This window comes from Lutra lutra, chromosome 10 (genome assembly GCF_902655055.1).
Source record: "Lutra lutra chromosome 10, mLutLut1.2, whole genome shotgun sequence".
Classification (NCBI taxonomy): domain Eukaryota; kingdom Metazoa; phylum Chordata; class Mammalia; order Carnivora; family Mustelidae; genus Lutra; species Lutra lutra.
The window spans coordinates 29,610,731-29,624,095 of record NC_062287.1 but is presented as its reverse complement, the minus strand read 5'-3'; the positions used below and the strand labels follow the sequence as shown (position 1 = coordinate 29,624,095).

Sequence of the window (13,365 nt, the reverse complement as noted above, 5' to 3'; positions counted from 1 at the left end):
GGTGAAAATATTCTGCTATAACTGAGATAAAAGCTAGCCCATGAGATATGGAGAAAGTGTCAAAGGTTAGCCCCCTTTTTACCTTTGGAGACCTGGCATATAACCAAACACTCACCCTTCCCTCCTTGTGATATTGCTGGGCAGTAGTACAATCGATCACACATCAGGGTATCCTGAAGTTAATAATCAATACCATGGGGCTAATAATATACTATATGTTAATTAAAAAAATAAAACATTTATTAAAAAAATGCCAGCATCTCCATATTTTCTTCAGATATTAGTAAAACCTGATAATATGAGCTATAAAACCTCTGAAATTCTTAGCCCATCCCTGTACCCCTCATTTTTATTTATTAAAGAAAATAAAAATAACTAAGCTCTTTAAAAAAAAAGAAGTCATTAGGGGCGCCTGGGTGGCTCAGTGGATTAAAGCCTCTGCCTTCGGCTCAGGTCATGATCTTAGGGTCCTGGGATCAAGCCCCGCATAGGGCTCTCCGCTCAGTGGGGAGCCTGCTTCCCTTCCTCTCTCTCTCTACCTGCCTGTCTGCCTACTTGTGATCTCCGTCAAATAAATAAAATCTTTAAAAAAAAAGTCATTAGCCCTTAACTTTCTGGGAAGCTCAGAACCATAGATACAGCTACCCACAATTTAGGAACAATTTCACTTTATCTGGCTTTAATGATACCACAGAGAGTGTTGCAAAGATAGCACTAGTCTGAGAGATATTTTGCTGAGGAGTTGAGACTTTTGGTTTTTAAAATATTAGCAAGATACTCCTTCAAAATACTCCTTTCCAAAATATGTAATGAATTTAACCCAAAGTAGACAATGACATACTCAAATCCTGGGAGCAGAAGCTACAGTTAAATGAGCAGGCCTGGTAGAGATGTAAAAACTGTGCTCTGGCAAAGTGTGTGGGATGAAAACAAATCCCTGATGTTCAGGAATCAATCTTCACAGGCTACCTTTCTGGCGTCATTGGTTTAGAAAACATACAAAACTTTTTTTTTTTTTTTTTTTAATGAAGTCCTGTTGTCATCCTCAGCCCACGACTTTAAGTTAGAGCTCCAACAGACCCAGAGAGCTCAGCTCCTTCTTTGAGAAGTCACCTATCCCACATAGTATACAAAGAACTCCAGAGGGGAATAAAAGCTATAGTCATTTAGAATCAGTACAGTGGAGGCTCTCAAGAAAAATAATCATATCAAACTAACCTTATTGTCTTTTTTAATAGGTAACAAACAGGTTTATAGATCAATTGTGTCTTATTTTTTAGTGCACTGTACTAATGCCTTAAGAGTTATGTATCTGAGTTATGTATCTGAATTTTAGAAAAACATTTGATGAAATCTTTCTTAAAGTCATGAGAACAAGATGCAAGATGTGGCTTCTGTGATAGAGCAGGTCCTTGGGACCCTGGACCATGGTACAATCAGCTCTTCTTCACCCTCCTCCTTAAAGACAGACATTTGCACCAGCCCTCCCCACCCACTCTCTCCAGCTCTTTTGCTCCAGGTTACATGACAAAACTAGTTATGATGTCAAGTTGCCGAAGATTCTTGAGCAAAGAAATTAAGAACATGGAGGAATTTCTGGGAATAAATGAGGACAATTTCAACCATAGATAGAAAGTCCCAAGAAGGTGATTTAGGCCTTGGAAAAAGAAAAAGAAAGCAAATCCAAGTTAAGATAAATAAGTCCTCTCACCCCAGGAGATATGTCAGTGGGACTGGAAGGGACATGTATGCATTGGGGAGGGATGCACTGAACTTCATCATTGGCCTTTGCAGTCCAAAAATATCACTCTTCAGCCTCAGCCTTTGAAAGGCAGAAAGGCCAAAGACCTAATTCAGTATTTCATTCATTAAGAAGTAAGCAGCAAATGTTTAATGACTACTGTGAGCTGAATACTGTTTAGGTGCTTGCAGTACCTCAGTGGAAAAAAAGAGAAGAGGATAAAATATAAATTTCCCTTTGAAATTTACATTTTAGCTGAGGAAGAAAGACAACAAAAATTAACAAATTAATAAGTAAATTATAGAGTATGTCCAGAGATAATAAATTGCATGGCAAAAAGAAAGTAGATAAAGGAAGGAGATTGTTTGAGTGTGTATGGCGGCTGGGGAAGGGTATGCACAGAGGAGGCCTTACTGAAACGATGTTAACTGAGCAAAGATCTGAAAGACGTGAGAGTTAACGATGCATGCAAATAACTGGAGGAAGGGCTATGCAAGCAGAGAGAACCCACAGTGCAAAGGCTCTCAGGCAGGAGCATAACAGAGTGTTCTGGGAACTGCAAGGTCCGTGTGGGAAGTGAAAGGGAAGGGGAAAACTACAGGCCATGAGGACAGAAAAGTACAGGGGCCTAACGATGGAAGGCTTTTCAGAGGACTCTGAAGTGAAATAGGAGCCATTGTAGGCTTTGGACATCAGTTATGCTTTGAAAGACTCCTCTGGCTCACCAGGAGTGGGCAAGAGCAGAAGAAAGAAGACCAGCTTTGAGGCAGCAATCCCAGTGGAAGATGATGCTGGCTCACACAAGGGTGGTAGGAATAGAGGAGGTGGGAAGTGTTGGATTTCTGGAAATAGTTTGAAAGCAGAAACTGGAGGACTGTTGTGATTCCAGGATCATTTGTGAGGTGAGAGAAATAAGGTGGATTCAAGAATGACTCCAACATATCAGAAGCACAAATTGGGCTAGTTGAGTTTGAGATACCTGTGAATGTGCTAGGAGAGATATCATAAGCTATTGAATGCACAAGCCTGAAGTTCCGAAGAGGGGTCTGTCATGGAGATATAAATTTAGACACTGACATAGAGCTGGTATTTAAAGACAAGAGTTTGGGTGAGCTCACCAATGAAGTAAGTGCAGACAGAGAAAGAGGACAAGGATGAGCCCTGGGGCACCTGACACTCAGGAGAAACCAGTGAAGTTGAACTAAAAGGAGCAGCCAGTAAGGCAGGAAGAACACTCAGAAAAGATGGCATCCTGAATGCCGAGAGAGAAGTTACCAAGGAGGAAGCAGTAACGGCCTACATTACATGGTGCTGACAGGTCAAGTTAAGACTGATAATGAATCAATGGATTCAGTACATGGAGGATTTTTGTGACTAGGATGCTGGCAGCTTAGGTGGAGGTGGGGGTTAGGGGCAGGGAAACTGATTGGAGTAGGTTTTTTTTTTTTTTTAAGATTTTATTTATTTATTTGGCAGAGAGACAGCACAAGTAAGCAGAGCAGCAGGCAGCGGGAGAGAGAGAAGGAGGCTCTCTGCTGAGCAGGGAACCCGATGCGGGACTCAATCCCAGAATCATGACCTGAGCCGCAGGTAGCCGCTTAACCAACGGAGCCACCCAGGCATCCCTGGAGTAGGTTTAGAAAGGATGAAGAATCTAAGAGCGAAAGGGGAATCAGTAATTGGAAGAGTAGCTGGTGGTTCTCAACTTGGAGTCAGGGGTAGTATTCTATCTTCATTTCTATTTTGGATAGAAACTACCACATACTTGTACGCTGACAGTGATCATGACCAAAAGTGATGAAAACTGTGAAGCAGCAGAGCCCTTACAGAATCTCTGGAGCAATGTCCTTGAGTAGGTGAAGTGGCTAGCGGCTGGTGACCAAGTCACCATACGTCAGCATACGTAGGATCGTTTAAGGTCTCACTGCATTCTCTGTGATAGAATGATCACTTAGGTTAATTTCGAATACAGACAGTACAACATTGTCAGAAATGAGAAATGGACTCATCATTTGAATTTGTTGTTAATATCAGATTATTAACTTTCAAATGTAGGTATACATTTGAGATGTGACATGAAGTAAAACATTGAAATTTTATTGATAAGTTTAAGCAAAATAAAGTAATAATTAATGATTATTATGGAAACATTACCATAATGTACAGAATTATTAAGAACTTTCAAATACTTAAGCACATAGAGAAGTACATTAATAGCCAGTAACAATATTAAGAGAGTACATTAGCGTTACAAGTTCTAAAGAAGAATATCCTATCTTCTCTGAGCCAACAAATGTATGTAAATAGATGGCCTTTAGAAAATAAAGAAGATAGGGGCACCTGGGTGGCTCATCGGACTCTTGGTTTCAGCTCAGGTCATGATTCGGGGTTATGAGATCAAGCCCTGCATTGGGCTCCTCATTCAGTGGAGAGTCTGCTTAACATTCCCTCTCTTCCTCTTCCTTTTCCCTCCCCCTACATGCACTCTCTCTTCCTCTCTCTCTCTAAAATAAAGAAATACATCTTAAAGGTGCACGTTTTTTTGAATTAGTATTTTTGATTCTTCGTGTAAGTACCAAGTAGTGAAACTACTGGATCATATGGTATTTCTATTTTACATTTTTTAAAAGATTTTATTTATTTATCTGACAGACAGAGATCACAAGTAGGCAGAGAGGCAGGAAGAGAGAGAGGAAGGGAAGCAGGCTCCCTGCCGAGCAGAGAGCCCGATGCGGGGCTCAATCCCAGAACCCTGGGATCATGACCTGAGCCAAAGGCAGAGGTTTTAACCCACTGAGCCACCCAAGAGACCCTCTATTTTACATTTTTAAAGGATTTCCATAGTGGCTGCAAGAAATTTACCTTCCCACCAATAATGCATAAAGGTTCATTTTTCTCCACATCCTCACTGACACTTGTTATTTCTTACTTTTTTTATACTAGCCAATCTCACTGATGTAAAGTGATATCTCATTGTGGTTTTGATTTGCATTTCCCTTGTGATTAGTGACACTGAGCATCTTTTCATGTGTCTGTTGGCCATCTGTATGTCTTCTTCAGAAAAATGTCTATTCATGGTTTTATTTTAAATCAGATCATTTGTGGGTTTTTTTGGTGTTAAGTTATATGAGTTCTTTTTATATTTGGAAATTAACTCCTTATCGACTGTATCATTTGCAAATACCTTTTCCCATTCAGTAGGTTGCCTTTTCATTTTTTGGTGGTTTCCTCTGTTGTGCAAAAGTTTTTAATTTGGTATAGTCCCAGTTGTTTATGTTTTCTTTTATTTCCCCCACCTGGGGAGACATCTAGAAAAATAATGCTAAGGCTGATTTTCAAGAGTATACAATCTATGTTTTCTTTTTGGTGTTTCATGATTTCAGGTCTGACATTTAGGTAGTTAATCCATTTCAAGTTTACTTTGGTATGTGGTGAAAGAAAGTGGTCCAGTTTCAATATTTTGCATGTAGTTGTCCAATTTTTCCAACACCATTTATTAAAGAGACTGTTTTATTCTTGTTACCTTAGTTGCAAACTAATTGACCATAGAGGTGTAAGTTTATATCTGGGCTATTTTGTTCTATTGATCTATGTGTATATTTTTGTGACAGTTCCATACTAGATTACTACAGCTTTGTTATATAGTTTGAAATCTTGAATTGTAATATCTCTTTGTTCTTCTTTCAGCTAGTTGGGGTCTTTTGTGGTTCCATACAAATTTTAGGATTCTTTGTTCTAGCTCTGTGAAAAATGCTATTGGTATTTGATAGGGATTACATTGAATTTGTATATTGCTTTGGGTAGTATGGACATTTGATAATATTAGTTCTTCCAATTCATAAGCATGGTGTATTTTTCCATTTATTTGTGTTGTCTTCCATTTCTTTCATCAATATCTCAGAATTTTCAAAGTATAGGTATTTAACTTCCTTAGTTAAATTTATCCTTGGTATTTTATTCTTTTTGATGAGTTGTTAATGGGATTATTGTAATTTTTCTTTCTGCTAATTCATGCATGGTATTTTTTTAAAATGATTTTATTATTCACTTGCCAGAGAGTGAGCAAGAGCAAGAGCAAGTTAAGAGAGAGCATGCACAAGCAGGGGGATTGGCAGGTAGAGGGAGAAGCAGACTCCCTGCTGAGCAGAGAGCCTGATGGGACACTCGATCCCAAGATCCTGGGATCATGACCTGAGCTGAAGGCAGATGCTTAACCGACTGTGCCACCCTGGCGTCCTGTGTGGTATGATTTTTTTTTTTTTAAGATTTTATTTATCCATTTGACAGACAGAGATCACAAGTAGGCAGAGAGGCAGGCAGAGAGAGAGAGAGGAGGAAGCAGGCTCCCCGCTGAGCAGAGAGCCGGATGCGGGACTCAATCCCAGGACCCTGAGATCATGACCTGAGCCAAAGGCAGAGGCTTAACCCACTGAGCCACCCAGGCGCCCCTGTGGTATGATTTTTTATCTTAACTTTCTATCATGTTGTATACTATGTTAAAGGTGTATTTCTTGTAAAACTTATATATTTCATTTTTTTGTGTCTGACAACTTTTACCTTTAGAGGGTTTACTACATTTACAAAATTTACTATGGTTGTTAATATATTTGTATTTATTTCTACTATCTTAATATGTGTTTCCTACTTGTACTTATTTTTTACATTATTGTCTACTCCCTTTTACCTTTTATTGGTTAAGTTTTTTAGCTGTCTTTTTTTTCCTCATTCTATTTGCCCCCTTCAGGTTTTTGTTTTTTTTTTAAGTTAGAAGCATTATGTACATTAAACAGTTAAGCTAAATTTAACATACATATTCAACAAATTCAAAGTTAATATCTTAGCATTACAAAAAGCTTAGATCTCCCTTGTTTTTGCTATCACAGCCCTTCCACCATAGATATTTTCTCCTAGTCTTAGAATTTTATACAGATTTTGCCCTCAAAGTAGACATTAGTATATTTTTTTAATTGAATTAATGTTTGTTAACCTGTATTTGCATATTTGTCAACATCCTTTCTTTGTTTCACATTTTTTCTTGAATCTCAGATCTTACCACTGGGGTCATTTTCTTTCTGCTGACATATGTTCTTTAGGATATCTTTTCTCCACTGAGGTTTACTGAGAGACTTAAGATGTAATGCCCTAAACATCCATGGTCTGTAATGAATTAGCTTTCCTGGTATGCTTCTATAAATTACAATAAGGAACTAATCACTGAAAATATTTCCCGTAAGGTGTTATCTTATGGAACCCCAGTAAAGAAAGGCTGCCTCAGAATTCCCTTTAGCACATGGATTTTTTTTTTTTTAATTTAAATTTTTTTATTTTTTTCAGCATAACAGTATTCATTATTTTTGCACCACACCCAGTGCTCCATGCAATCTGTGCCCTCTACAATACCCACCACCTGGTGCCCCCAACCTCCCACCCCCCACCCCTTCAAAATTCTCAGATCGTTTTTCAGAGTCCATAGACTCTCATGGTTCACCTCCCCTTCCAATTTCCCTCAACTCCCTTCTCCTCTCCATCTCCCCTTGTCCTCCATGCTATTTGTTATGCTCCACAAATAAGTGAAACCATATGATAATTGACTCTCTCTGCTTGACTTATTTCACTCAGCATAATCTCTTTCAGTCCCGTCCATGTTGCTACAAAACTTGGGGATTCATCCTTTCTTTCTTTCTTTCTTTTTTTTTTTTTTTTACAGCTTTATAAACATATATTTTTATCCCCAGGGGTACAGGTCTGCGAATCGCCAGGTTTACACACTTCACAACACTCACCATAGCACATACCCTCCCCGATATCCATAACCCCACCCCCTCTCCCAACCCCCTCCCCCCATCAACCCTCAGTTTGTTTTGTGAGATTAAGAGTCACTTATGGTTTGTCTTCCTCCCAATCCCATATTGTTTCATTTACTCTTCTCCTACCCCCTCGACCCCCCATGTTGCATCTCCTCTCCCTCATATCAGGGAGATCATATGATAGTTGTCTTTCTCCGATTGACTTATTTCGCTAAGCATGATACCCTCTAGTTCCATCCACGCACATGGATCTTTTGATGATATAAAATCTTTTGGCCCTTGTTTGTCTGTAAGGTCTGTATTTTGTTTTCTTTTGCTTTGTTTTTCTTAAAGGACCATGTTGCTAGGTAAAGAGTTTTAAGCTGTGAGCCCTTTTCTCTAAGCACACTGAAAACATTTTATCTTCTGGATAGTATTGTTGCATTCATATCCTCATTCATAAAAAATGACATAGGTATGGAGTTGAGGTATAATAATAGAAGAAGAGGTATAAATCAGAGATACATGTATTCAAACATCTCTTGAACCTTGGTTTCTCCATCTACAAAGTGGAAAAGCTGCATGGTTACTAAGATTAAAAATAACATATATATTACCTGAAATATAATACATACATATGATTTTCAGAATTATTATTTGTTTTTTTCCTTGGTCTATATATTATCCTTAGATTTTATGGGTTTGAGTCTACAGCCTCAGAGAATAAAGTTTTATGTAGAAATTTTGTGGGTGCATGATAAAATTCTCCTTCAGTGAGCCAGACATTCAGACTAGTGGGAGAAAAGATCATCTGACTCCTTAGTTCTCATCCTAATCGGGAAGGTTCCTTCTTCCCTTTTGACACCAGATTATTTGCTAAATTTGTTGAAGCTCCTAGGCACCATATCTAGGTGCCTAGGTAATAAGATTTTGTTGTAGTGCAATGGTTCAAATTTAGGTCAAGTGCTATAATTTCATTATAAAAATGTGATTCATTTCCAAAGGTGTCATTTGAGGAAATTCGTTTGACTAATATTTGTCCACTATCAGTAAGAAACTTGCCTATATCCAGATAGCTGAGAAATAATAAGACACAGAATGCTCCATGGCAGGCTTTGCTGTCATACCTGTCAGAATCAAGCAACCAAATTGCTATACTTTCTCCGAGGTCACCTTGGAGACACACAGGCTGTAGAAAAATGCCTGAAGACATTGTTCATGGCACCTTGTATTCCCCTCTCCTACAACACACATACACACACACACACACTCTCTCTCTCTCACACACACACATCAGGAATTTGCCATTCAGCATATACAGTACTTTCTTTGGCATAGAGAGAACACTAATCCTTACTCTCTCTTAAGCCAGAGACTCTTTTCTTCCTTCCAAATGAGTCAGGAATAAAATCTAGTATTATTTTATTCATATCTTCCTAAAGGCACATTTGATTAGAGAATAAGAATATGCTAAGGATTAGGCATTTAACTAAGTAAATCAGTCATTAAAGATTTTGAAAACTTTTTAAAGCCTAAAAATAGGCATCACATGGATATACTATAATATTCATAACAATTTCCTTTTTTATTTTTTAGCTTATTTTTACATTTTTGCTATTGTCGGCAACACTGATATTTTCGACATAAATCTTCCTACTTAAAAAAAAAAATTGCTTGTAGGTGAACTGTAACAATCCTAGAGATGTATTATAACAGTCTTACAGGATGGGTTCATTTGTAGTTTGGATGTATGACCCACTCTTCCTTTTCTCAAACAGGATGATCTAGGGAGAAAAGAAAGGCTAACAGTAAGAAAGGGTAAGCCTATTCAGTACAGAATGAGAAAGACACTGAACTGTATTCTGGGCATGAAGGCAGATCTCAACATTCATGAAACATAAAAGCAGAGGTAGGGGTGACTCACCTCATTGTCTTCTGGATGAAGCCAAACACCAGGAAGGTAAAGTGTTTTCTGAGGTCCAATAATTGAATATCGCCCAAGGTTACGTCCATTGATGAATGCAAATCCAGAATTCCAGGTCTGGAAGGAATGGAGTCTTGAGACATAGGAACAGATTCACACTGGCAAGGTAAAACCTAAGGCACCTTTGGGAGTGAGAGCAAGACTCAATGCTTTGTGGCGATGGAAGTGGCAGTGAGTTTAGAATGGTATGTTTGAGAAACTCTACTGAGATGTAGCTGATCTAGGGGTGACAGAGAAAAACATGAATCAAACCTTTAATGCTAATGCTACTGTTCCTGACCCATGATATATAATGGTATGGTTTTTTTAAAAAAGGAGTTGTTCTGTTTCCAGATATAAGTATTAGATAATAAAGATGAATGCTAAAGCTAAGAAGTTATAAAAGTTATACATTTTTAAAAACCTGCTCACAATACCATGATGAGTGACAGGACCAAGATCTCGGCAAAGAAAACTGAGAGACAAGAAGACATTGAGACAGTTTTTCCAATAGCAGCATCTGCTTATTCAGGAAGAGGTGGCTGAGAAGCTTAGCAGAAACTTCTATAGCCTCACAAGTTTAGGGAACAAAAACTGGATACCGAGGAACCTTATTAAATAATTTACACTCTGGGTTGTGATCCTGAGCGCCAGCCTAAACCCAAGGAGAAGAGTGAACTAGAAATAGTCTGGCCATTGTATGAAAGCCTTGATTCAAATCATTTCTGTCCTCATAATTGTACTAAGGTGATTACTAATGCACTTAATCAACTCCAGAGGTGGATGTAAATTCCTGATAGCATCTTAGGCTTTAAGTTATTTCTAGCAGTTTTCATATGTAATTTCTGGAACTCAAAAAAATCAAGCAGAAGGGGTTGGGGAAGACAATATAATAAAAAATACTACACGGTGATGAAAATAAAACATATAAAAACTTATGGAGTATATATCCAGAATAGGCAATTCCATCAACATAGGGAGAAAATTATTGTTTGTCAGGGGTTAAGGGGAGGGGAAGAAAGTGCTTAATGAGTACAAGGTTTCCTGTTAGAGTTATAAAACTGTTTGGAACTAGATAGAAGGAAGAGTTGCATTCATTGTAAATGTACCAAATGCCTCTGGATTGTTCACTTTAAAATGATTAATTTTATGTTAATGTAAATTTCACCTCAATAAATGTTTTATACTTATGGGATACAACTGAATTCATACTTAAATGAAAAATCACCTAAAGGAATAAAGACTAAAAGTCAGTTATCTAAGCACCTACCTCAAGAAATTATAAAAAGAAAGAAGATAATTCCTAAGATAAAAAGTAGAATAAACAAAACACTTTACACCTTCAGAATGGCTAGTATCAAATAAGTAAATCAATAAATAAGATATAGCAAGTGTTAGCAAGAATGTGGAGAAAATGGAACCCTTATGTGTTGTTGGTGGGAATACAAACTGGCACAGCTACTGTGGAAAACAATATGGAGGTTCCTCAAAAAATTTAAAATAGGATCACCATATGATCCAATAATTCTAGTATGGGGTATTTAACTAAAGAAAACAGAAACATTAATTCAAAAAGATATATGTACCTCTATGTTTATTATGGCATTATTTACATTAGCAAATATGGAAGCCATCCAAGTGTCCATAGAAAGATGAATGGATAAAGAATGTGTGTGTGTGTGTGTGTGTGTGTGTGTGTGTGTGTGTGTGTGTAGACAATAGAATATTACTCAGCCACAAAGAAAAAAAGAACAAAATCTTGCCATTTGCAACAATATGGATGGACCTGGAGGGTATAATGCTATGTGAAATAAGTCAGACAGAGAAAGACAAATACCATATGATTTCACTCATACGTGGAATTTAAGAAACAAATGAAAAAAGAGACAAGTGAATAAACAGACTCTTATATACAGAGAACAAACCAGTGATTGCCAGAGAGGAGATGGGTGGAGGAATGGATAAAATAGATAAAGGAGATTATGAGTAGTCTTATCTTGATCAGCACCAAGAAATGAATACAATTGCTGAATCACTATATTGTACACCAGAAACTAATGTAACACTGGATATTAATTATACTTGAATTAAAAACTTTAAAATGCAAAACAATAGGAGTAGGTAATAAGGGAAATTATTAGTATTTAAAAGTGGTGGGGCATCTGGGTGGCTCAGTCAGTTAGCATCTGACTTTGGCTCAGGTCATGATCTCTGGGTCCTGAGATTGAGCCCTATGTTGGGCTCCCAGATCAGTAGAGTCTGCTTCTTTTTCTCCTCTGCCCCTCCACCCCACTCATGCTTTATCTCTCTCTCAAATAAATAAATAAAATCTTTTTTTTAAAAAGTTGAACAATTAAAAAAAAAAGTTGAACAATTAAAATAATACGTATTAGAAACATATTAAAATGTTTAAGATATTAAAATAAATAAGTACAAGGGAAAGCACTGAATTAGAGTGTTAGAAGTCAAGATAATGGTTCACCTTTTTTTAATCTGTTTTTTTTTAAAGATTTTATTTATTTATTTGATAGAGATCACAAGTAGGCAGAGAGGCAGGCAGAGAGAGAGCCAGGGAAACAGGCTCCCCACTGAGCAGAAAGCCCGATGTGGGACTCGATCCCAGGAACCTGGGATCGTGACCTGAGCTAAAGGCAGAGGCTTTAACCCACTGAGCCACCCAGGTGCCCCTAGTATGTTTTTTTTTAAGATTTTATCTATTTATTTGACAGAGAAAGACAGTGAGAAAGGAAACACAAGTGGGGGTAGGGGAGCTAGAGAGGGAGAAATAGGGGGCAGCTGGAGAGGGAGAAGTAAGCTCCCCTCCAAGCAGAGAGCCCAACACGGGGCTCAATCCCAGGACACTGGGATCATGACCTGAGATGAAGGCAGACGCTTAACAACCGAGACACCCAGACACCTCTAGATAATGGTTCACTTTAAGGGACAAGGAGAGATAGTGATTGGGAAGGGTGCTGACAATATTTTACTTTTTTATCTCAAAAGAAGTACATGGTGTTCACTTTGTGATAATTTATTGAACTGTGCATTTATTATGTGCATTTATACATAAAAAGCTATAGGAGGTATAGTTTTTTTTTTAAGATTTTATTTATTTATTTGACAGAGAGAGATCACAAGCAGGCAGAGAGGCAGGCAGAGAGAGAGGAGGAAGCAGGCTCCCTGCTGAGCAGAGAGCCCGATGCGGGGCTCGATCCCAGGACCCTGAGATCATGACCTGAGCCGAAGGCAGCGGCTTAACCCACTGAGCCACCCAGGCGCCCTGAGGTATAGTATTTTTAAAAAGCAAGTTGCAGAATATAATTTAGGGAGTGAACCCATTAGTGTAAAAAGTAATTGTGTATATGTTTAGGCAAAGTTATATATGAAATCCCACAAACTGTTAGCCTAACCACAAACTGTCAGCCTAACCCCTGAATTCAGGAAATTTCTAGGAGAAGCTTCTGCCTGTCAATGTTATCTTTTAGGAACTAATTCCTAGAGGCTTCTGCTGAGCTGTCAATTTTATCTTTTAGAAAGAAACTAACAGACTGCTAGAATAGAAAAAGAAACATTTGAGGGCCACACCTGTGCAGATGAACCAGAAAGTGCCAGAAGTGACCTCAGCCTCATGGTGTTAAAATCCCCTTCTGAATATTCATCCCAAGCCCTAATAAAAGAGTCTGCTTTCCCATCTTCAGGGAGACAGGACTTTGGAAATTATTCCCCACAAATCTCCTTATTTGCATAAATAAATGACTTGTGATGCAACTCCATTTGGTATAGTCTGTCTATAACTCACTGAGGAGCAGCCCACTTTGGTCCAGTGACACAGGTAGTGTTTAGTTCTGAAAAGTAGAAAGTAATTGGAATGGAAG

At 38.1% G+C, this 13,365-nt stretch overlaps 1 protein-coding gene across 1 annotated transcript in view; it reads right to left on the bottom strand.

Moving 5' to 3' along the window:
- Nucleotides 1-9,171: 9,171 nt before the first annotated feature.
- Nucleotides 9,172-13,365, bottom strand: part of LOC125080031 (beta-galactosidase-1-like protein 3) — a 40,132-nt gene continuing 35,938 nt past the window's right edge. The window contains exons 19-20 of the mRNA XM_047693832.1: nt 9,452-9,568; nt 9,172-9,311 (exon numbers count right to left, since the gene is read on the bottom strand). Coding sequence (XP_047549788.1) covers nt 9,246-9,311; nt 9,452-9,568 — 183 coding nt within the window. The 3' untranslated portion in view covers nt 9,172-9,245. The remainder of the gene's footprint in view (nt 9,312-9,451; nt 9,569-13,365) is intronic.